Here is a 26,441-nt window from a genome sequence, read left to right on the forward strand (position 1 = left end):
GAGGTTCTGGAAGAAATCATAGTATTACTACTACAACTACCACTACCAAAACTACTAAAACCTAAACCAGGACTCCCCAGTGCTGCCTCCATTGAGGCGGAGAACATGCCCTCAAAACTGAGCAGTGTGGTTGACAGAGTCAGAAATTATTGTGCCTTATCATCAGTGTTTCTTATTTTACAAATGACGGAGGTGACGCAGTGCTCAGAAGTTCAACAAACCCTGAGGCATCCATCCCACCCAACATCTTTACCATTAATTAAGTTCACAACTGAGCATGCGCCATAGCGTCAATAGAGCCCAATTACTGATAGAGGACGGCGCCCTTGGGCACTGAGCACAGGAGCTGGGTAGAGAGACTTTAGGAAAAAACATATCCAGGGATTTTTAATTAACATTTTTTATTGTAAGCTGACAGACAGACATGACAGACCTCTGAATAAATAAAACTTTTTTCTTTAGTAAATTCTGATTTTTTTTTTCCCTGTGTAAGTCGACGGGAATAGTGACCCAGCGCCCTCTGTTGGATTGTCACCTTTGGTATTTCCGCGTGTGTGCCTGTGATCACTGGCGATAAAGGTGGGCCATTCATCTCCCTCCTCATCTAGTCAGATGGGCAAAGACTGGCGTGACTAGAGAGTAAGTTTGATGGCTTTGCGCAAGAGAAAGCGGACAGGTGGTTGGCATCATCGTACAACCTGACGGCGTGAAACACGTAGAGGACAGTTGATATTTGAAATTTAAAGAAAAATAGCCTACAGGTGAACAACAGACAGAGAGAGAGAAACAGAGCGCAATCCACTGTGACTTGAGGTGACAGCGACGCTCGGTTCAAACACAAGACGACAGGCTTCGGGTGTCTGTGCCTCCAGGCTCCAGCAACATCCAACAACGAGACAGAGTTGAAAGAAAGAGAGCGAGCGAGCGAGCGAGCGAGCGAGAGAGAGAGAGAGAGAGAGAGAGAGAGAGAGAGAGAGAGAGAGAGAGGTCCTGGCACTGACAGAGCCCATAGTTTTACGCAGCGCACATCTAAGTTTGACATCTCCAACGGGCTTCACGGGGATTTCTGTCCGCAGTTAAAGATGGAGCCTCGAAAGTGCACTGGATCTGTATTGATTGGGATTTACCTGTGGACGACACTCTTCTGTCAAGGTGGGTCACTGATCGAGCGTTGAGCCCTCTCTGTGTCTGCACATCTGTCCAATGATGGACGTGGGGGAAACCAGAAGGACGCGAGAAGGAAGGTTAATGCGAATGACTGGAAATGTTTTGCGTATTTTTATTTTCTAGCTTTACTTTTTGCGATGTTAGTGTTATTAAAACTCGCCAAGATTAAACAAATCCTTACTGCAGAGCTAATCCGTACTTGGTCCAGTTTTCGCCAGTACACATCTGGAAGTGAGAGAAACATCTGCCACATAGAAAAAGGCACACGAGCTCTCAGCAGATCTTATCCCAGTCAAGGTGGAAGGAGTATCTCCTCAACGAAAAATATTATAATGTGAATCTATGATAATTATGTAAGGGCGCATGGTGGCTCTGTGGGGAGTTTAGCGACCCAATAGTTTGTTTAAAGCAACCATAATGACATATCATTGGGTACCACTACAGTTTTTGTTGCCTTTTACTGTTTGTATTGTATACTCATCAATTTTATAGAATTGCTATATCACCATACCGTTAGTATTAGTTCTTTTTTAAGCTTGTGTGTTTGACAGGAGAGATAGAGCGTGTGTGTGCGCGCGTGTGCATGTGTGCTTTGGTGCGTGTGCATGCGCCCCCAGCTCTCTTACCTCTTTAATAAACCGGCAACATCTGCCCCCCTACAAGAAGGGCGCCCCGGCGGTGAGGCGACCCGCTGGAGCAAGCGCTGAAACAGATAGATAGACCTATTGCGATATGTGTTCATCCCGTCTGTGTAATCTGCAGCCAAGGGATTGGCAAGTGCGTGACTATAGTGGGACTGGGACATTGAGAGGACCCTAAGGGAGAGGTTAAAGCGGTATGATATCATTGAACTTACTGGGCTACAAGTCATACAGCTGAGAGAGAGAGAGAGAGAGAGAGAGAGAGAGAGAGAGAGAGAGAGAGAGAGAGATTAACATAAGGCATGTCACACAACATAGGAGCAAGCAATGTCAGAGGTCCACTTGCTTTGAATGTAGGATTTGAGAAGGAAAATAAATAAGATATGCTGACTAGGTAACATTGACCAATAGCCTATACTCAGCACTGTTTAGTGTTGTTAAATGGACTAAGGTTCCCTCCTCTCCCACACTGCAGAATACACCAAGATTGTAGTACTGTAAAAGTAAGGAAGCTTCATGTATCATTGTTGTCCTCTGGAAATCATCAGTTACATACACTACCAGCCATCTGCTATTTACTGAGGTCACAACAGGTTGAGCAATATTGTAGGATAACATATAGAAGGTAGCCACAAAACACCAGCTAATAGAGGACTTTAAAGTGAGTAAATCATAAATAGCCTAAAAAGTCAGCTATGCACTGACACATTGTTGTTTCAGCTGGAAAACAACAATGTGTCAGTGTAAAGGTTCACTATGCAAAATTGATAAGGGCTGAATTAAGTGAGGATGGGTTAGTAAAAGAGTAAAAGAGTTAGAGTTGGCAGATGATTGAGAACCACGTAGACTCAACCATAAAACTAGAGGAGTGCACTCAGTAGAGTACAGATCTCCACCAGGTGTGTCCACCCTTCTCCGTGGTGTCAATTTTGGCAAAAAAAGATTTTTATTAGGCTGACTGGCGCAGCAGTACGTGAGATTAGCTGCAGACTCCGTCTTAGGTGAAAAGCCATTCACCTACCGGGAGAAGGGAAAATATGGCGACACTGCAGGCATATGTCCCCTTCCTTGGTGCTCGGTTATCAAAGGTTTTGAATCATCACAACCATAAGAGGTTCTTAATCATACAGTCATAACTGTGCACAAAAAGTGTTAGGCCCAGTAACATGTAAGATTAGCTATGGACAGACACACAGACAGTCACGCATGAGCAAGTGCAGTATCCCTTCCAGGGTACTGCCCGGCAGACATAATAACACACTCTACTTATTTAACGTTTTGTATGTCAGTTGAGGCATCCTCACTTCATTAACAAAGGACTATGCCAAGTAGGATACAAATTTGAGACAGTTCATTGTATGGTGGTGAAGCGAGATGATGTATTGAGAGTCCAGAAGTAAGGATGAGGGATGAAGCATTGGGTAAGGGTCAAAGGATGAGGGTTGAGGGATCAAGGGTCATGGGTTAGGGGATTAAGGGATATATTGTTAGATGGAGGCTGACAGTTAACGGGATAAGGGGAGGATCAAAAGTCCAAAAGAGGCCAAAACTTCCAAACAAGTTGACGTCTGTGGAGTCACAAAAACTGCAAAATTATTCAGTGTGCTACAGAGAATATTCTCAAAAATCATGGACAAACACTTTATGGAAAAACTGTATCAGCAAAGAGGAGCAGTGGTTGCAAAATTAGGGTCACAGACAAGGAAAGATGGACACTTGGTAAAACTACAAACTTTTGTGGCAGAGCTGCCTTTTGGAAACCGCTTACATTTAAGAACAACATGCAAAGCCTGGGTCCCTGAGTAATGGGTAGAAGTTATATGGTATGATGAGCTGTCTTTTACCCTTTTTTCCTGCTATACTGAATAGGTTTCCATTTGGAGAAAGCCAAAGAATGCCTTAAACCCACAGTATGCTGCCAGGTATCAAATAAGCTAGTGAATCTGTAATCCTGTGGGCTGATGATTGCTTGGCATGGCCATCTAAGGGCTGGAATATGAGGCTGTTAAACTGGATCAAGTTGAATGTATGGAGAAAACACATTCCAAAATTCCAAGATTATCATGCCCCATACACACTGCTAAACAAATTTAAAGCACCATACCAGTGATTCTGAATGTTTGGTCTGTTTACTACAATTTACCTGCATTTTACAGTGAAACAAACCATTTGGCAAATTATGCGGGGGCTACTAAAGATTTCATAACATATAATCAATACCCCTCGATGTTAAAATATGATTTTTTTTGGTTGAAACACCTACCTTATAATGTTCTCCTTCTGCTGCTAACAAAGTAAACCACAGAACTGATAATTTACTGTGTAAAGCAAATGTTTCCCCTGTGGAATATTTTCTTTCTCCCAGTGTTAAGTCATCAAAACACAACATTGCTGAAGTCTCTGAAAGTTGATGTTCATACTGTAGTAGAATGAATGGAAACCAATGGCTGGGTAAAGGCCAGGAAAAATAGTATTGGAGATGAGAAGTGTATGCATTTTATAGATATTAAGCTAAAATGAAAAATCACTGGTTTTGGTCCTTCAAGAGTGGTCTCAGGGACATCAAGATGAAATCAAACACCTTCCACTGTCTCCCTAACAACCAGATTATTGAGCCTTTATGGGCGGTTTTGAAGCGCAGAGTGCGAATCAGATTTCTTTCTCCATTATCCCTCAAAGAACTGGACTCTCTCATTCTTGATGTATAGCACAGTATCACACACAGTTCAGGACTCGTATGGCAGCATTGCCAAGAGGACTGTTCTGAAGGCAACGGGTGGCTCTGCTCCTTATTAGTTACTTGATATTCACATTGCTAGGTTTCTGTGGGTGCAGGTCCTGAAACGTGGCCCGAATCCAGACCAATGAATCTGTCATTGTTTATGTTCAATTTGTCATTAAACGCTCGGCTGCTTGAATTTTACAATAGACGTTTGTCACTGAATTTTTGGAGAATAGTTACCAGTGAAATATTGTAACATTATCAACTCCTCCCTCCCAACAAAATGGAAAATGCCTAAAGCAACTATATCCTCTCAAAAGGAGGGAAAGCGATGAAGGGAGAGGGAGGTGTCAACTTCACAATGCTCCTTGTTATCACTTCTCCAACATGCCCATGTTTCCCTCCCTTATAACCTGAAAAAATCTCCATACATTCTATGAATAGCCTCTGTGGTGGCAGTGGTTCACAATGAGGCGGAGTTCTAAGCATATAGGCACTTGTCACTAGCGCCTATATGCTTGTCACTGTGTGGACCGTTTTTCACTAGCCTGTTTTTTCTTTTTTTTTCTTTCTTTTTTTTTTTTTTTTTTTTTTTTACATCTACCTATTTGAGAATTTGTACCTTTGCTTGATCAGCTACACCCCCAGCTGAAAATTGAAATGTCACCAGTACAGGCAACGTGGAATTCAAGAAAGTACCAAGGACAGATATGTCACTGCTGTGGCATGAATCACAGAATTCACACAGTTACATGGTTATCAAGCAAATCTAAGGAAAATGAAATTTGGTGATTCATGGGTCTCCATCCAGGGCGCCTCACACAGTTGTCCTTTTTGTCTGGATCATTAGTAGTTTCTGTTCGCTGTGCACTATCAGTTGGGATGCTGTGTGTTTTTCTACCACAGTCAGTTGAAGGCAAGTTGACTGACTGATGAAAGACTCTTTATTCCTGGGTTTAGCCTTTTAAATTACCCTCAACATATTAAGCTCATACAGTCAGGGTTGTAGGATGTAGCCAAATTCCCTGTGGGAACTCAGCAAAAGGGTCACAACAAGGTTTAGACTGACCTGTTTTTCATCATGAACAAAATTTAAGGAAGAAGTGAATGGTGCATATGGTTCCTTAGAAACATTGTTTTGAGATTGTGTACATAATGCTATTGACTGAACATTTAAGAAAGTGTCAAAAACAGTTTACACTGCATCTCAGTGCTTCTCTGATGTATCTTGTAGCAAACATCCTGCAAATTTGAAGTCAAGAAAAATGCATGAGATGACTCATTTGCCACATTTATTTGGCACATCTTTGTTTAGCCTGCAGTTTGGTCTGAGGAAGGGTCGCCTTGAACTTTATTTCCATCAACTTGCAGTGGCTTTGCCTGATATACTTGAGGAACAAAGGCAGACCCAATCAGATTCTGGTCCACTGTTCCTCTGTGCCTCCCAGATTCTGGATATGTATTGATCTTGTACAGATTTGTGATCCAGCTGCTTTAATTTGATTCTATTTTAAACTTTTCCAAGTCTCCTAGATGTTTGGCGTGCCAGAAGCTGATCAATATCTAATCTGTTTCTCTGGTAGGGACGTAATCATGCTACTTTCCCTTGGTTGAATGGCATCTCATTTCCGTAAATTTCCTGCACTTCCCTCTTCTTCCTTTCGATTTAAATGCTTACCAGCACTTTTCCACAGTTTGTGTATCTTGAATGGAGAATTGTTTGAGTTAAACACTATTATAGCCAATTAATGTGAAAAGTAAAAGTGAAAGTAAACAACACAACGCAGAAAAAATACAGTACACACCAAAAATTAAAAAAAAAAAAAGTATAAAGTGAAAACTGTCTCAGTGCCTTGCTTTCTAGGACAGCCTGTCTTTGCCCTACTGTCCTCATATTTCCCTCTTAGTGTGTTGTTAATGTTGCCATGAGCAGCAAGCTGTCAGGAGTTGCCTTCTGGCCCTTGAAAGCTCCAATATGGTGTCCATTAAGGCGGGAAAAACCCAGCTTAATATTTGGCTCAGGGGCATTAATTGTATATAGTTTTCGACAGCTGCTCGGAAATGTAGTGAAACGTTTTCTTTATGAAATGCAGAGAGGCAGCTGTACTTTAAGGCTGAAATACTGGACATGAAACATTAATGGGCCATCACGCTACCCTGTATGGCTTTAGATTATGCTTGGCAATGTGCGTGTATGTCATAAGTTGTCAGCCTGCCATCAGTAAATAGCTCATTTTTGCTGTAACGTCATGCTGGCTGCTTTTAGCAATGTACCTGCATGTTTAAGTGCTGTAGGATTGGCTGGTTCCAAACTGATGGCGGTTTATGTTGCTGACTTTGTGTTGCGTTGACATTTACACTTAGCCAAAACATAAATTACCTGTAGCCCTTAGGTAACCTACACTCAGCAGCCACTTTGTTTGTTACACCTCTGCATTTACACAACCAGCTCACGAGTCATGTATAAATAAAGAATAATAAAATAAAAGTTTAAAGCATGCATGCAGGGTTGAGAGGTTCAGTTACGGTTATTTATTAGCTTTGGAAGGTGCAGGCCCTAAGTTAATTTGAGCATGAATGCGTGTTCTAGCTTCTCCAAAGCAACCGGCTGTCTGGGAGTTTGTCCCTGTTTGACAGAGAATGGTGTTGAAAACAAAACATACCAGCCAGCTGAAGTTATGTGGGTGAAAATGCCTCTTCAGTGAGAAAGTCATGGGTGAATGACAAGATTCATTCAAGGTAACACAGTATGTATTGGTCATGATATGTAAATAACAGCCTAGTACGGCAGTTGCAGAACAGCATCTCAAAAACACAAGTTGTTGAACTTTGAAACGGACGCTTTAGCTGCTGTAGCAGTCGAGGATGATGATGATATTGTACCATGTAACAAAGAAAGTTTTATCTGATGCTTCCATGGATATGACTTTACTGAACGTACTGACTGCAATGTAGGGCTGCGCAATTTTGACAAAATCAAGTATCACAATCTTTTAGACTGAATAGCTTGACATCAATATTGTGACAATATTGTAAGGATGACTACTGGTGCTTTCACAAAATATTTACACCATGAAATTATTGCAAAAAAGTTATTAGTGATGTGAATTTGATGATCAATTTCTTTACTGCAATGTTGTAAATACCAGGAAAAGACAACACATGTCATATCATGATATTACCATATGCAAAATCCGAGACGATATCGATATAGTCTCATATCACAATATTGATATAATATTACTTCATTGCCCAGCCCTACTATAGTGGCTCGCATTGCACCCAGATCCCAACCTAGTAATGCTCCTTTGGGTTTGGGGTGGAAGTTTACGTGTAAAATCTGCCGCTGATGCTGTCCGACAGACAGCAGCCCACCTCTAACCCTTACTTTAACTGCTTGTCCTATCCGACAGAGAACATCTGGGGCCGCTTTTACACAAGTAGGATATAAAGAGATATTCACATAGTGCGTGCACCACCAAAAAAAAAAGGTGTGCAAGGCAACGTTATTTAAGTGTACTGAAGTGTATTACACCATATTTGGGAGATCTGCGCATCGAGTCCACAGCCGAACAGTGGGAACATCATGGGTCCCAGGTCATGGAATATTCTAGGTTACCCTTGGTAGTTGAAGGGCCATTAGTCTGCATGGACCAAAAATGTCCTGGGCAGCTCATTATCACACATTTCAAGGAATTTGGCTTCTCTGAATTTGAAGGCTGGGTCCTACCAAGTACTGTTTATGTTTACCAAATAAAGTGGAAACTGAATGTATGTGTCTCTGTGTATCTAAATGGTGTGAGTATGCAGCATGCCAGAGCAAACTCCCATCACACACCATTATAAACTTGAGAGTCAGAGAGTCCAGAAGAGAGACATAGAGGTGTTTTTTGTAGAACTGTTTCAGATGCATTTTGCCCTCGGCTCACTACGAAAACTGAAAACAACTGTCATATAGGAAATGCACTGAGATATACAGTATCTTGACTATTCACAATGCGCTTTCAGTCAACATACATTGAGCCTGGGGGAAAAACATCTCCTTTTAAGAATTTCAAACATGGCTCAGTGAGATTGGATTTTGTTTGTATGTGTAACTGGGATTGATGGTTTGTGAAAAATCTTTGGCAGGCTGCAGGAATGTGGGCTAAATGATTTGTTGCACCCATGAGAGTCATTGTCTGCAACTGGAAGAATAGGGACATCACTGACTCCAAGTTTACCTGATCATCAGTCATCGCGGAGCATTTGTCTGTAAAACTTATTCTGAGGGCGTTTGATGGTAGTGTGTTCAAGAATGCACCGCTCATAAACTGTATTGCCTGAGTGTATACTACTGCAGCATTTCGGCAAAGGACATCCCCATAAAAGAAACCAGTTTCATTTTAGCAGAATACGGCTCAGCTCTGTTGATTTAAGACATTACGTTAATATGTCGCCAGTGGCTTCAGAATTAAAAATATGAGGGGCCACAAGTGCAGTGAGAGAGATATATTGGAGCTATTTGTCCATACTTGATTGATGGCCTTTGGCTATGTTTGGGCTACATTGGTATATCCATTGGGGTTGTGGGTAACTATCACTGAGCACTGAGTTTATTGCCTACACAGGAAACAGTGTTTTTCTTTGGAAAATATGGTGAGGTTGAGTGTGAGAGTAGAATTTAGGACATGATAGAGAGGAGAGAATAAGCCATGGTTGGGCCATGGAGCTGATCTCAGGCTGGAAAGGGGGAAGGATGAGGCCTCTTAAGAGTTTGTTAAACTGAAAAAAATTAGAGATGAGAAAAAAGATGAAAGTTTGAGCGCTGCGATTACTAATTATTGATGAGACTCAAACTGCTTCATCGACTTTTAGGTGCACTGACATTACCTGCATCAACTGGGGGCTCTGGGTGCCATAAAATATTTTGGCAAAAACAGGATGTGTCACTTCTCCTACAGTCTGTCAAAGGAAATCCTTAGAGACATGATAACTCTTAACATCCACTTGCCTTGAAAAACTGTCAGTGTTGACTGTTAGAGTTAATGTTTTGACTTGCTTGAGCTGACAAGGTTGTGCAGCACAGAAAGTTCAGTGTCTAACATTCATTTATCCACTGCAGATTACCTGAGCAGCATGGTAATTCTCAGCAGCGACCTGCTACATATTCATCCTGCGACACATCTGCAAGCTGCCCTATACAACCATAGTCTTCCACTGTTTACCACTACATCTCCTGCTGTAAATATGAGTCAAGAATTTGCCTGAGGGCACCTTGATGACAGGGAAGAGAGATTCATATTCTTTTGCCTCTCAGATTTTCCTAGTACGAGATTCAAACCAGTTCCCCGAATCACAGCTAATCAATGCACTAATATAATGTTTATCCCCGAGACTAATTTGTCCTTGAAATGACCAAAGAAGGCAGTCAGTGAAAAGACAGTGCATGTGGAAACAGGGTCCAAAATTCACACCATTTACCAGCCAAATGTGGGTCCATCTTGGTTTGGCGGGTAAATGTAAAAAACTGGGGTCACCAGGCAGGTGGTAAGTAAATAATCTGGAATTACAGCATAGGACCAAGTTTACATATTCTCTAATGTGACCCACATTGTTCACTATACCTATCATGATGTCAGCCAATCAAATCAAAGCTGTTTACTACAAGAAACATCTGCATTACATGTTATTAGAGTTATGCAGTTTTATAACTGGTACCAAATACTTTTGGCTGGTAAATTTTCTCAGTTTACCAGCCATTGGCAAATGAGCCAATAAGATAATTTTGGACCCTGTGTGGAAATCCTGAATACAGTAGAAGAGTGTAACACAAATGGGGAGATTGTTTTATTATCATTTGCAATTAGGTGTTTCTCAGCTAAAAGCATGCACACAGTACACACCCAATCTGACACAACCAAACACGAGCACACACTCACACACCGAAAGATGCAACAAGGGAGAGGAAGCGTGAAAAGAGAGAGAAATCAAGAATGAATAATTTTTTAAAAAAGCATTTTACTGTTTACATTTGTCACATTAGGTTCTACAGTAGTTGGCTGTGGGGCAAACACAACATTACAAGCCAGTAATCTGGGCTTCCTTAAAACCATGTGACCTGCTTCAGCATGACAGGGCAGTTCATCAGCCAAGCACACACACCAAGATGCCCATAATGTGTATCATGTTGAGTGATTTAATTTTGAACAAGAGATAAAATATTGCTTCTTATTATCCACACCAATCTGCAGCAATCAGCACAAATCAAATCCATAGCAGTGCAAACATGAACAGCTTTTTTATAGGAGCTTTTAATGAGACCAGAGACTTTGAGGCATCATTTTAATGCTGCATATAAACCAACATGATGGAACATTCTGGATTCTATCAAATCTGTGCCTTATGTTGCTGTTACACTTATTGAGTGTCAGTGTTTGCAAAGAGTTTATATTGGTTTGGAAATTTTCCTTCTAAATCACATCAGAGAAGGTAGCCAAACAGAAATGATTTGTCAGTCCTTAATAAGAAGCTAGAGAGAGAGAGAGAGAGAGAGAGAGAGAGAGAGAGAGAGACAGCTGGATTAGGGGGCAAACCCACCCCTGATTTACAAAGACATGAGTCCCTGTGTGATGTTATAAAGAGATAATTTCTGTAGCTGCTTCACTGACAATGACTTGAACAACAATTTGCATACACAATGACGGTGCCATGTACAGTGCAGGGTAATTTTATGGCAAGCACATATTTGAGTTAGCACCACTAAATAAATAAAGCTCATTTGCATGTAACAGGCTTGAACAAACCTTTTCTGAGTGTGTAAAGTTGCCCATCCAGTTCCTAGTGAATGGAGTGTTACCAGGTTTAGCCTGTTGATGGCATCATTGATTAAAGCCATTTAGTTCTCTGAGACCCTGCTGTACGATCAAGCTGATGTATGTGGTGGTTGCTTGAGGATGAATATTTACTTAAGCACTGTATTTTGTGCACAGCGGCCTTTTTGAATGTATGCTCTGTAAGTGATCTTGATTCATGCTCCCTTAGGCAAAGGAGGTCAGTGTATGGAAGGTTCAGATAACATGGGTTTTGAAGGTAGGGCGGGTACCAGTACCGATATTTTAGACTGAGGCTGCCTTAAGGACATTTTGTGTTCATAGCCAATATTTTTAAATTAGCTGATTGTCCACAAATCAAACATTTTTTTTCCAAATGTAAACAAACTGCATGTAATCCATAATATCGAAGATAGATGGCATTTGCCAGTCAAAATCCAATATCCTATATTTAAGGAAAGTTCAACATCAGCCTTCTATCAGTATCCTGATATATGTTGACACAAATATATTAGTCCAAACTTTATATATTAATGAAAGCGAGGAGCACACATTCAACAGAGAGCAATGAAAAGAGAAAGAGTGGGGACTGAGAGAGACGTTATATAACTCAACAACTCAAAAGCATCACATATGGGACATTGTAAGGATAAACATACAGTCCTCAGAAAGCCAGCCTTCCCCAGCACACAGACACACACTGCCTGGGGATGCACTTGAATAAGTCATTACAACTAACTAACGACTGTATACTCCACAATCCTGCACCTGTTAACAGCTCAGTCTGTCAAAGGAAATTTTAAAAGACCTTTGTCTCCTTTCCAGGGGTAGAAAGTATTTTGTGTGTTTTGACCTTTGCTTGAACCTCACAGATAATGAGAACTAATTGCTCGGAGCTCACTGTAGTTGACTGAGGAATCTCACCGGCGAAAAAATAGAAAACGCCTGCCGTGGAGGACTATTACCATCCTAGAGCACAACAGGAGAGGCTGGAGAAGACCTAAACACACACACACACACACACACACACACACACACACACAAATATATATATATGTATGTATGTATGTATGTATACATATTTTTTTCTTTTTTAGCTTAATTTCCATCCTCACCCCTTCCATTTATGGATAAGATCATCTTTATAGTGGATGGTCAATGGACATCTTCACTATTAATCTCAATTTTGCTCAGCATGTTTTGTCTCAGCTCATTTCAGTCCATGAACTGTGGCCACTTCTGCCGGCTGTCATTCTCAGCCCCATTATGCAGATTTCCTGTCATGCCAGGATTTAGGGGTTCCTCACCTCACACACACACACACACACACACACACACACACAAATGCAAACACACAGCAAGCTGCCTTTGTTTATTTTCAGCTCATTAGCTAATTAGCCACCTACTCAGTCACTCAGGTATCGGCTGTCACTTGGTAATTGCTGGAATGTGTTGAGACAACATCTAATTTGGACAAGGGTTATCGGGGAGATGCAGGGTGGACCTTTCAGTTCCGGTTGAGATGAGATGTTGCAAGGTGATGTGATAGTTTTGCAGAGGGCAAACTTTCTCCTCCTGAGGATTACACGTTATTTAAATGACAACAAACACAGAGTCTTTTCTGGTTTACTGATCTCATCTACTGGTTAAAAAAGCATTCATTTGCAAGTGCAAATGAAATAGCATGCTTTATCCAAGCTTTACCACTTCAAAGTGCAGTGGCCGAGCTGAGTGAAGGTGGCACTGCATGAACCAGTGCATTGTGGGGGCTCGGAGCAGACTACAGCCTAACGGTCGGTAGTGGTAACAGTCTGGGATGTTGGGTGTGAGGGGAAATGTGATTACTGACCCACATAAATTGGGTTTTTTATGTAATCTGACTAACACAACAACCATGTGCATGTAAATGTTTCTGCTCGATTTCTTTCTTTCAGTGATGACTATAGTGATTATAACAAAACTACAGCAATATTATAGAACTACTATAGGAATTATATGTAGCAGTTGTCTCTTGTCACTTTGTTCATGCGGTAGAATAAGACTATATTTAATTTGACAAAAGTCAAAAATGTTTACAATAAAAAGAGGCAAATTCACATACAATGACCATACAGCAAAGAAAATAAAGTTTAAGTGGAGGATTTATAAATGTAAATCCTAGATCTCATGACCTACATTGTGAACACACCGATGGCAGTATTGCGATTTCCAGGTATACGTCAGAATCATATGCTAGCAACTACATTCTTGTGATATTTGTTTTCACTCATATTTTATCATGTTTTATGTTAAAATATGCAAGAGCAAAAGACATTAGTGCATCCCAGGCTTCATTTGGTGAAATAATTTGTGTAAGTGAAAATGTCTCAAGAGAGAGAGAGAGAGAGAGCAAAGACAACACATTGTGACAGAGAAGAAATGTTACCTTCATGACTGATTAGGTTTACTTTTGCATCAGGGGGATTGTCATATTTATCCATGCTAAAGACCGATGGCTCCTTGTTATTTGTAAATCACATGATGAAGCCTAATGAATACAGGAGAATGAAAAAAAAAGCACAATCAATGTAATTACTACTCACTGTGTTAATATTAAGCTCTTAATGGGTTCAGCACATTGTTTCTTAATCGGTTTTCCTTGGGGACTCGGCTCTGTGCAAACATTGGTGGTGATAATTACTGTTCTCATGATCATAGTGGTGATGAAATTAACTCAATTATATGTCCCAAACTTGTTTTATAAAACTACTGTTTCAATTGCTTGTTTTAAAAATAAATGTGGAGTTGAAGACTAATTTTTTTCTCTTTCTCTGTCTCCTTGATTCCCTCCTCTCATCACCTCGCCTTCTCCCTTCCCTTCTCTCCCTCTTTCCTCTCTTTCTCCCTTTCTGGCACAACTCCCATTTTCTTCCTCTCATCTGCGGCTCTTTCCCCTCCCTTTACATTTCCTCTAACTCGCCAATCCCTTCTTGTAATCCTCCCTTCTCATTCTCTAAACTTCCTTCTGTTCCTCCTCTCCTCCTCTCTCCTCTCTTCTCTCCCTCCCTCTATCCTCGACCCCCCTCCCCCCATCTCTCTTTGCCCTTTTCTGCCTCCCTCCAGGTTGCCATGGTGGTGTTTACCAGAGGAAGCTGTACAGTGACCTGATGATCAACTATAATCGGCTGGAGAGACCGGTCCAAAATGACTCAGCACCCATAGTGGTGGAACTGGGCCTCACTCTGCTACAAATCATTGACGTGGTGAGTGTGAGCTTGTGTGTGTGTGTGTGTGTGTGTGTGTGTGTGTGTGTGTGTGTGTGTGTGTGTGTGCTGAGCTACAGGATGTTTGTGAGGAGAGGAGAAAGAGAGGTTGAGTGTATGTATGTCTGTTTGGAGCTTGTGCTTATCTCTATTCTCATTTTTTTTTTTCTTAAAGACATTTCTTCTGAGTCATTTGCTGTGACTACAGTGCATGCTCATGCACGTAGTTTGTGGTTAAAGCAGGTCTTCTTCCTCTGAGTGGGAATTCAGAACCATGTTTATCCCACCGGTGGCTGCAACCAACCAAATAATGTTATTCTTCTTTGAAAATCACTTCTCTGTTTCTCCTCAACATTTTTGTCTCCTTCTCATTGGATGAGCAAATTCAATCTCAGAGTGGCGATGCTCCTTCTCAGTTTTTGACTTCTTAGCTGCTCCTTGCTTGTGTTCCTTTCTCTTCTTTTGTTTTCAATTCCAGTCACAACTTATTTTCACTGCAAAAACACAAAATCTTACCAAGATTATTTGTCTTATTTCAAGTCCAAAATGTCTTATTCCTAGTCAAAATATCTCATTACACTTAAAATAAGACATGATAACCTCAGAAGTAACTTGTTTTTAGACAATTTTCACTTGTTTGAAGTGAAAATTCACTTGAAACAAGTGAAAAGTTGCTTGTTTCATTGGCAAAATTTGCCAGTGGAAAAAGTGAAAATTCACTTGAAATAAGTGAAAATTAGCTAGAAACAAGAAACAAATTTTGCCAATGAAACAAGCAAATTTTCACTTGTTTCAAGCAAATTTTCACTTGAAACAAGAGACAATTGTCTAAAAACAAGTTACTTCTGAGGTGATCATGTCTAATTTTAAGTGTAATGAGATATTTTGACTAGAAATAAGACATTTTTGACTTGAAATAAGACAAATAATTTTGGTAAGATTTTGACTTTTTGCAGTGTTCATGTTTCCAGACAGCTGCCTTTATACTCTTTTCTTAAACCCCTCCCATCCGCCTTTCTTTCATTGTTGTGTGCAATATTTGAAGTGCTTGCTGAGGAGAGAAGCCTCATTCAAAACATCTGTTCTTATCCCTGTGCCCCACATTTTACACTCACAAACATACAGTACACAGGCACAGAAATGCACAGAAAAACCCCCATGAAGGCATTATGCAGCCACTGTGCTCACTGTCTGACTTAACTCTTTTTCATGTCTAACCCCAGCACTAACCGTCCATTTGGTGCATTTTCTGTCAGGTCTCATCTTTCATTTTGTTTCTTACATGTTTGCCCTACACTTCACTTGGTATCTCCTCTGTCCCCCGCTCTCGTGCACCTATCTTCCCACAAACCCGCATGCAACCCCGTGCCCATTAGCCTGACCACATAGCCAGAGCACTCATCCAAAAAACCCAAGCCGACACCCCATCACATCTCTGAGCCAAGGTTGTCATTCCTGTCACAAGATGTGTATGCCTCCTCACGGTGTTAAGAGCTTTATGGCTGACTGTTATATATGGTTCCCCATTCCATTATTCATCTTGTCTGCACTCCTACAGCAAATATGAAACACAACTTTCATGAGATCAAGAAGGCAAGAAATACGAATTGTGTCTGTTTTGCATTACAGATATAGTTCAGAGGTGGGGAATGCTCAAGAGATAACATGAAACTCTTTAAAAAGACATGGCAGTTTCAACCAATTTGTATGTCAGGTGCAACACATAGCATCAAAAAGAACATGTAGCACAAACTTTTTAAAAATTGGTTATGAACATTTAACCCATCAACTGTTTGTGGAAAAAACGCAAAACTCAAAACACACTTTGTAGCATATGTTCTAGCGCAAAATCTCTTGCAGCAATCTGTGGTGCCGTAATAGAGAACCTCAGAATCAGCTGTACAGAGTCCTCACATGCTCTCAGGTCATGTCAAATTTAGCAAATAAAGTTCAGTTATGATTTGCAAAAAGAGGTCTGGGTTATATCACAAACACACATTAGCAACAAAATTGCAACCAAAAATACTAATAAACCAATCCCTGAAGGTCCTAGAGAGCTAAATGTTGCAGCACCTTTACTGATGTATAAGAGAAGTTTGCACTGCAGCCTGTGGTCAATCCATCTGTCACTCTGTGCTTTTGAAAAATATCCAAAATCAATTACCTTCTATCTCCAAAAGTGTGCTTTCAAATGCTCCCAAAATTGACACACAGATGCTCCATATTGTTGTGCTTGGACCTTTTACGGGAGTTCTACTCCTTCGTCTGGATGTGCGTGGGTGGAGATATTTCACACAACAAGGAAGATCCGTTTAGGAACTTTACTGAAGTTTGTTTGGTAAGTACAGAACATGCAGCTGTATACAATAATATTGGTGAGTGATGCTGAGTTGGGTCGTGGTCCCTAGCTCGGGCACAGAACGACGAGCCTGTCCGTCCATGCAGTGAGCCGTGGGCACCATTCAACAACCAACTTCCAACTGAGGAATCAGGTGGGGAGACCCCGCCACGGATCCCATGCGCGTGCACGCCATGCCTGCTGACCAATAGAAACGCTGCACCTAGCAACACACAATACATTCTGCACGGGAACAAAGAAGGGTCAAACATAGTCACTGTGCCTGTCCTACACTACCCCCCTCCGGGAGTACTGAGTCCCTTCAGTACAGGTGACTAAATAAACATGTCTACAAAGAGGAAAACTAAAATTACTGTTAGCTCACATCACAGTATTAGCAATCAAAATGGTAACAGTTTAATGACAATAAACAACCTCCTTTTATTAGAACTACCCTGTCAGAACTAGATGTTTTAATATAAATTTTCAACTCAAAATTATGCCTTAGCAAATCAACAGATTAACTTAGCAGTCTCTCTTTAACAGTTAGTTCCCGTATCTCTCTGGCTTATGAACTACTCGCCCACTTGAGGTTTTCACAGTGTTTTCTGGAATGCTTCTGACTTCTTGTCCTTTCTCCTGCCCACATCCTGGGGCTTTGGGCTGAGGTGCCTCCTCTCGATCACATGACATCTGGAAAGCTCCATCCTCTGCTGGATCTTTGACAGTGTCTTTTTCTAGTGGCAGCTCTGGTGCCAACAAAGCATCCTCTTCAGGTGGCTGTGTAGCTGGGTCTTGGCTCCTCTGCAGCACTTGGCTCCTTAGACGCTTGGCCCAAGCAGGGACCATGTCACTGTCGTATGGCTTAAGCCGGTCATGATGCATTATCTTACTGCGTTTCCTCCCCTGGATCTCGTAGAGGACAGGGCCATGGCATGCAGAAACAATTAGGGGACCCTGCCAAGGTGCTTGAAGCTTGGGGCTCCATCCCTTCTTTTTGGTGTCGTCTTTCACATAGACCAAATCTCCAACATCGTAGGAATGTTCTTGTGCTCGAACATCGTACGTCTTCCTCTGACGTTCTTGTGCAGTGCGGAGATGCTCTCTCGCTGTGTTTTGTGTCTCTTTGAGTCCCTCCTCCAGGTTGTAGAGGAAATCTGCGACTTCCATCCGGTCAGATTTTAGTGCTGCCGCCCCGCTCTGGATATCCTGAGGTTGATGAACTTCCCTTCCGAGCATCAGCCTGTTAGGTGTGAACCCTGTGACTGCGTGCTGTGAGCTGCGATAGGTTGAGGTGAGTAGTGGCAGATGTTCGTCCCAGTTCTTCTGGTTCTGGTCCACATAGCACCGAATCATCTGCAGCAAGGTTCTGTTGAACCGCTCGACCTGCCCGTTGGAAGCAGGGTGGTAAGGGGTGGTCCTCGTCTTGGTGATCTGCAGGAGCTTGCATACACTCTGAAACAGGGAGCTCTCAAAATTGCGACCCTGGTCGGTGTGCAGCTCGAGGGGGGCTCCAAACCGGGCTATGAAGTCATACACAAGCCTCCTTGCTGTTGTTTCTGCCCCTTGGTCCGGAACAGGGAAGGCCTCAACCCATCTGGTGAACTGGTCAATGATGATGAGGATGTACTTGTTTCCACAGCTGGATACTGGGAAGGGACCGAGGATGTCTAGATGGAGGCGGTCCAGAGGTGCCCCAGCTTGGTAACTTTGCAGCTTTGCTCTTTTCACTGGTCCTTTAGATTTACATGCATTGCAGTGTCGACATCTCTTTATGAACAGGCGGACATCCTCACCCATTCCATACCAGTGGTAGCTCTGGCGTAGGCGCTCGAGGGTTTTTGCCTCTCCTAGATGACCCGAGTGTGGAGGGTCATGGCAAGCTCGAAGAACCTCTTGCTGCATGGATGCAGGGACTAATAGCAGCAAGGCTGGGCGTTGGGCTCCTACTCTCTCCCAGGAATAGTAGAGAACTCCTTGTTGCAACACGACCTGGGGCCAGCAGAGCCAGAACTTCCTCACTGCAGGGCCTTCGAGCGTTACCTGATCTTTAGTAGGAAGTGTCCCAGATTCTCTCCACAGGTGAAGAATGGAGAGGACGGGATCAGCTTTCTGCAGTTTGGCTAGCTCCTCTGAGCTGGCTGATTGCAGCCAGTTAACCACTGGGGTCTCTGACACAGGTGCAGGTGGCTGGCCTGTTTTCATCAGCTGAGTTACATCACCATGGGTCTCACTGCCGGTTTGAATACACCTCACTGCTAGCGGCACCACATCATCCACATCATCCTCAAACCTGGCCCACTGCTCATGAAGTCTTTGGCAAAATTTGCATCCTCGACATGGCAGGTCAGACAAGTTCTTCCCAGCTTGGTAGCAGTCACATTCATTGGACCGTTCTTTGGTTTGCCTTGACATGGCATCAGCGTTCGAGTGTTGCCGCCCTGCTCGATGCTCGATGTCAAAGTCGTATTGGCTCAACTCCTCCAACCAGCGAGCCAACTGACCTTCAGGGCACTTGAACCGGAAAAGCCAGGTCAGGCTGCCATGATCCGTCCTCAACAAGAACTTCCTGCCCAGTAGGTAGTGACGGAATTGGCGGGTGAAACGAACGACAGCCAGTAGCTCACGTCTGGTGACACAATACCTCTGTTGAGCTGGTGTAAGGTGGCTGCTGGCATATGTGAGGACTCGCTCTTCACCCCACTGCAGTTGTGACAGAACAGCTCCAATACTGTGGCTCGAAGCATCGGTGTCAAGGATGTACTTGCCTCCAACAGTGGGGTATCCCAGCACTGGGGTCGTCGTTAGCTTCTCCTTTAGCTGTGTGAATGCATCCTGGTGTTCATCTGTCCACAGGAATGTGGCATCCTTCTTTAGAAGGCGGTGGAGGGGGCTTGCCAGTTCTGCAAATGCTGGGACAAACTTGCGGTAGTAGTTACACAGCCCGAGGAAAGCTTGCAACTCCTGCACATTGCTAGGGGGTGCCCAGAGTTGTACATCTCTGATCAGAGCTGGGTTTGGGCGAATCCCATCACCACTCACAATGTGGCCCAGAAAAAGGACTTCCTCTTGAAGCAAGTGGCACTTAGACGGCTTCAGCTTCAGCCCATAGCTGTGGAGACGGCTGAAGACCTGTGCGAGCCGATCCAGGCTTTCATCCACTCCTCGGCCGAGGACAATAACATCGTCCAGGTAAATCAGCAACATTTCCCACTGAAGTCCCCTGAGTACGAGCTCCATTGCCCTCTGGAATGTGCTTGGGGCATTGCAGAGTCCAAATGGCATGCGGGTGTACTCATAGAGGCCCCATTTGGTGATGAATGCCGTCTTCTCACGATCCTTGTCATCCACTGCTATCTGCCAATAGCCAGACTGAAGGTCAAGTGTTGAGAACATAGTGGCTCCCCCAAGAACATCAAGACACTCCTCAATCTTAGGCAAGGGGTATGCATCTTTGACTGTCAGGCTGTTGAGGCAGCGGTAATCCACACACCACCGCACTCCTCCATCCTTCTTGCGGACTAAGACGACTGGAGCAGCCCACTCTGATGAGGATGGGATAATAACACCTGATTTGAGCATTGCTTGGAGATGCTTTTCTTCCTCACCTTGAAAACCCAGAGGTGTCCTTCTCACGGGCTGGCGCGCAGGCCTGGCTGATCCTGTGTCAATCTTGTGTGTGACTGCAGACATGTAACCCAGATCGGAGTCACTCTTGGCAAAGAGGGATTGGTAGGTTAACATCAGCTGGAGAAAACGCTGCTGTTGCTCCTCACTAAGTGCCTCACTAGTAGTGCCAACCAGCTCTCGGAGATGTTCAGGAAGATCAGAGATGGTTGCTACCCTTCCAACCATCAGTGAAGGCGCACTCTCTGACTCGTTCCCTATGCTGGGCCCCGCACTCTGATCAGGTGAACATGATGGCTCCTCAGGATAAGCTTCAACTAAGAGACCAAGACATGCTCCTTTTGGCAGTGCTGCTTTGCTAGTAGAGAAGTTGCATAGCCTGACTGGCACCCGCTTCTCCATGGTGGTGACAACACTGCCAGAGGCTACTGCTTCTGTGATGCTCAAAGGCTCTAGTACAGCTGGAACACCTGGCCTAGGATCCTCCACCTCGCCCCACACCACACACTCAGATGTAGGTGGTATGGTGGTGGTCTCTTCTAGGATCACTCTGGCTACACAGTAGTCTGTTCCATCTGTTACCACCCTGGAGGGCACAAGTTCATCACCAATGAAGACCTTGCCACGGGTGTGGATAACAACATCGTGAGCCTTCATCAGATCATATCCTAGAAGGACAGAGTCACGTATGGGGGCCACATGTACAGTCCAGTCGACCATTTTGGATGCAATTTTAAAGGTGACCTTCAGTCCACGTTTTGCCGTCATGCCATTTCCTTTTCCTGCATTACGAAGGTAGGTGTTCTGTAGGTTGTCTGAGTCATCCCCCGAGACACTCCGATACAGCTCTTCAGAGATGACTGTTGTCTGAGCGCCAGTGTCCACCACTGCCTGTGTGGGAATGCCATTCACAGTCAGAAGAATCTGCAGACTCTCACCCTCATTTTTGGTGCAGCTGATCTGTGGTCCCTGTGGCGGGTGACCTGGACTTAGTGTCATCTCTGACTGCGACCGTCGACCTAGGTCTTTGTCACTATAGTTGCATGCATTTGTTGGGCTTGGTGACCTGGTGCATTCTCTCCTGAAATGCCCTGGTTCTCCACATTTGAAACATGGGCCAGTTGTCCCACGGGTTGGGCTTGGGGACTGGGAACGCATCCGGCCGGGCTGCACTTGAGGATGGTTCTGCGTCCTCTCCAGCGGTTTAGGAAGTTGTGCCGTTACTCTAGTTTGCTGGTGCTCCATGTATGTGGATTGGAGGTGTTCAAACTGCAGCTGTAACTTTCCCACTGTATGAACAAGGGTTTTGACTTGGTCTGTCAGTGCAGCGAACTGATCTGCAGTCACATATTGGGGGGTCTGCACCCGGCAAACAGTAGCAGTGACATCCTCACAGGCGTTCACATCACTGGCCCAAGAAACACGCCTGGTTCTGTTCTTTATTTCAGTTTCACGCCCCATAGTGGCTCTGAAGTTATGTTCGTGAGCCTCGACACGCTGTTGAGCCTCTGCAAGGGAGTGTGGATCTCTGTTCATGACTTCGTAAGCCACCTTTTGGTTTCTCAGACCCTTTAGGAAAGCATCGGTTGCCAGCTGGTCTTGCAGCTGGAGATCCACGCCTGGGTAGGCAAGCGTAATGAGGCGCCGCACCTCTTCTGCAAACTCAGCCGAGGTCTCTTTTCCTTGTCGGAGCTCCCCCAGCTTTCTCCTTACTGTGGTAGGGGGGTCTTTTTTCCCAAAACGCTGAGTGAGTTGCTCTACTAGAAGAACATAATCCTCCCTTGTACGTTCTGGCAGTGAGCAGACGTATCGTATTGCAGCTCCTCTTAAACACTCATGCAGCCTGTCCACTCTTTCGGCAGCAGTCCATCCATATTTCCTGGCTTGGCGCTCAAATGGCAACAAGAAAGAGTCCCAGTCATCATTTCCGTCAAATATGGCAAGCTTAGGTCTATGTGCCTCCTGCAGTGTGGGCTGACTGTTGTAGCTGGAGCTATTCAGCCTCTGCTCATCATAGTAGGGGAATGGGCGCTGGGTTTCGCCCTCAGTCTCTCTAGTGCCCCTCCTTCTAACATCAGGTTCAGGATTGACACTCCTCCGGGTAGGTCCGGGGCTGCGGGCCCGCCTGTTGATGACATCCAGTTCAGCTGCAAAGGGATCACCAGCACGATCCCTTGGTCTTACTGGCATCTCCCAAGAAGCCAAAGGTGCAGCAGCATGCCTGTCCAGTGTGGGCTGCTGTAACATCTCACCCCCAGCCCCACTGGAAACAGCGAGTGGTGGTGTAGCTTGCTGTGCAGCTGAATTTCCTCCTGTTACGTGTGTAAGGACTGGAGCAAGCATCATCTGCAGGCTTTTTGCCTGTTGATTTTGGTTATCCAACAAAGCTTGCAACCATGCTGGGGCTGGATCAGGCTCAGAGGGGCCTGCTGTGGCACCTTCTTCAGTCATTTTTTTTTCTTTTTTTTTTCTTTTTTTATTTTCTTTTATTTATTTATTTATTTATTTATTTTTTTTTATTTATTTATTTATTTTTTTTAGTGTCTCTATTTGTCTCTTCTGTATCACAGTCTTTACTCGTATGTGTCACAGTCTTTGCTCTGGTGTTTCACAGTCTTTACTCTTATGTATCACAGTCTTTGCTCTGGGGCTCTATTAGTTTTGTTTTCACAGTACTGGGGTTATGTAGAGCAACCTTTTGCCAGGTGCCCTGTGATGCGCTGCTCCACGGCTGATGAGGTGAGGACAGCAGGGCAGCGGCCGCTCTCGTTGCACTGCGCAGCCTCGGCTGGAGATCTGCGCACACAAACAGTCCTCCGCGATGAAAAACCACAGGTAGCAAGCAGCGGTGTTATGGCAGTGGCTCCCGTTATTGTTTTCCAGCTCGTGCGAGCCCCCGCTAGCTTCCGCTAGCTCCCGTTTGCCTCCGCTAGCTCCCGTTAGCTTCCGCTAGCTCCCGTTAGCCTCCGCTAGCTTCCGTTAGCTTCAGTTAGCGACTATTAGCTTTCTTCTCTGTCCGGTGGATGTACTCACGGTTGGAAAAGTTTGCAAAGATCCCACTTCTGACACCAGTTGTTGTGCTTGGACCTTTTACGGGAGTTCTACTCCTTCGTCTGGATGTGCGTGGGTGGAGATATTTCCCACAACAAGGAAGATCCGTTTAGGAACTTTACTGAAGTTTGTTTGGTAAGTACAGAACATGCAGCTGTATACAATAATATTGGTGAGTGATGCTGAGTTGGGTCGTGGTCCCTAGCTCGGGCACAGAACGACGAGCCTGTCCGTCCATGCAGTGAGCCGTGGGCACCATTCAACAACCAACTTCCAACTGAGGAATCAGGTGGGGAGACCCCGCCACGGATCCCATGCGCGTGCACGCCATGCCTGCTGACCAATAGAAACGCTGCACCTAGCAACACACAATACATTCTGCACGGGAACAAAGAAGGGTCAAACATAGTCACTGTGCCTGTCCTACAATATAAAATATTTCAAATGGTGTTCAGATCTGTCAAACGGTGAGTGTGCAGCGATATTAAGTGTCTGACTGTAATTTGTACTGTATGCACAACATTTCCTGCTATGCCGTTTTTTAAAGATACTTAACAAAACACCTGAAATCAGCACAATGTTGTGATTTTTGTCAGAATTTTATCACCAACATTTGAACTGTTGTTAATATTTGAAGTTTAAACTAGTGTTGCATTATGCTGACAAAATTTCATACCTCAATATTTATGCCAAATATTTCAATATTTAAGTGTAGCAACAGTGAAAATTATGCATTCTTTTAAAAACAGTAACAATAATACCAACCAATATTTTTGATCAAAACAGACTGTCTTAAGAATTTTGCTGAACCCTCAACACAATCCCTCAACAATATTTTAAGTGTAGCAGAAGTGAAAATTGAGCATTCTTCTAAAAACAGCATAATAATAATACCAACTGGACATAGAAAATGCTGTTACTTCACAAATTATTTCATTGATCAAACTGACCAATCACTTTCTCAAGCTAAACTTAACCTGAAATTTGATATCATCCATAACATTGCCTCCGAGATATTTATATCAGCCATGTTCATGTCAAGATAATACTTTGATAAATGATATATCGATCAGCTGTAGTTTAAACTGTTCAACTCCCATGCCAGAATTGATGGCATTTGGCCAATAGCGGGTGCTGTAGTGACCCATCAAAAGCTGTAGACAGGCATTGTGTGTGTAGCTCAGTCACTGTGCACAACAGCAGCTCCAACTGCAAAACCTTCTGAATGACATATTGATCACAGTCACATGATCACAGTCTGATGTGTGGTTTCTGAATAATAAAATCCACTGAGGTGTTTGGAGCCTCCTTCACTTCCATTGTATTGATAACATGAACATATACAGGACAAATGCCGGTCTAACCTAAATGCCCCAGCTCGGTCCATGCCATTTTGCTGACTTAAACAGCAGGAAGTGCTGAGAAAGGCAGCGTTAGCTCAGCGGGTTAGTCAGCCGTCTCTGGACCCCCAGATTCACAGTTCAGGCTTCATCATAACTTTTTTAAAATGTTTTAGATATGGCATCCCCTTTTGATCCTTGGCCTCCTCTGCCCTCATTATCAGACTGTCTTCCTGGGGTGCTACCAGAGGAACACAGTGATTCTTAGTTAAATATCACATGTGTCAGATGGTGTTCAGAGCCAAACGTCTGGGCTGTCAGAAAACAGCAGCATCACTGCAGTGGGACAGTTCGATGTCTCTGAACCAAAAGACTGATAGTTCAAATCTCACCTTATGCCATTTTCAAACTCCATTAGACCTGAGTTCCTATCTTGCTCAGTGATTTCCTCTGATATAGATATAGATATACAGATATATATTTTCCATTACAAAACAGAATGGCACCTCTTTATAGAACGTATTGTGGGCATGAGTCATAGAAAATGCTGCAGTAACTGAGGTAACTAAGGCAAACATTTCAGCGCTGGAGGACAGTAAAACTGGTGTTGTTTTCGTTTACTGTTTGTATGACTAAACCGTCCCTGTCAGTCCTCTGCTGTCTGGGCATGGACTTGTGAGGTCAGTCTAATTTTGGTAACTTTACAGTTTTTCTCGATTGCTAAGACACATTTCTCAAAAGTTGCTCTCCTGTTCTCTAAACTTTGAACACAAAACCCAATTTTCAAGCTACATTCACAAAACCTCAGACTCCTCTTGCAAAACCAAACTTTCACCTCACAACAGTTCAATCTGTGCTCAAAACTGAACTGTGTTGTCAAATTGTGCCCCGAGTCAATCAAAATTAAAAACACTACTGAGCAGTCACTAAACACTACATAGAAAAATAGAAAACACAATGCTTAGGACATGAAGCTGTAGAAATAAATGTTTATTGTTCACTGTAGGCTAAATGCATGTTGCAAAACAAAAAACCTGTGCATTTAGCACTTGTATATAGTAAAAAAAAAAAGTACAAAAAAACAGAAATTGTGTGCATTTACACATAGCACTTGCACAGTTCAAAAACAAACATATACAGTATATATGTATATATGTACATATACGTATACAGTAAGCCTACGTAAAAATAAAGTACAAAAATATACAAATGAGAAGTGCATTACTCAGCCACAGCATCATTTCTCCGTACTGGGTCGACCTCCTCGACCACCTCGACCTCCTCGACCTCCTCGACCACCTCGACCACCTCGACCTCCTCGACCTCCTCTCACACAAACTCCTCCTCTCAGATTTCTATCCATTGTGGGGCCTCACACAGCAGTGCTCTCTGAACTGGCTTATATATGTTCCCTCACATCATTAGCCACAAGTGTGATCAGTTTTGAGTTGTTGTGTTCAACCAGTGACACCTGTGCTTTACTTGTGTTTGACTTTTGCCA

The 26,441-nt window shown here is 43.4% G+C and overlaps 1 protein-coding gene across 1 annotated transcript in view; it reads left to right on the forward strand.

The window, feature by feature from the left end:
- Window positions 1-998: 998 nt before the first annotated feature.
- LOC115362791 (neuronal acetylcholine receptor subunit alpha-7-like) overlaps window positions 999-26,441 on the forward strand; it is a 66,103-nt gene continuing 40,660 nt past the window's right edge. Inside the window, exons 1-2 of the mRNA XM_030056856.1 lie at window positions 999-1,152; window positions 14,445-14,584. Coding sequence (XP_029912716.1) covers window positions 1,083-1,152; window positions 14,445-14,584 — 210 coding nt within the window. The 5' untranslated portion in view covers window positions 999-1,082. The remainder of the gene's footprint in view (window positions 1,153-14,444; window positions 14,585-26,441) is intronic.

This window comes from Myripristis murdjan, chromosome 1 (assembly GCF_902150065.1).
Source record: "Myripristis murdjan chromosome 1, fMyrMur1.1, whole genome shotgun sequence".
Classification (NCBI taxonomy): domain Eukaryota; kingdom Metazoa; phylum Chordata; class Actinopteri; order Holocentriformes; family Holocentridae; genus Myripristis; species Myripristis murdjan.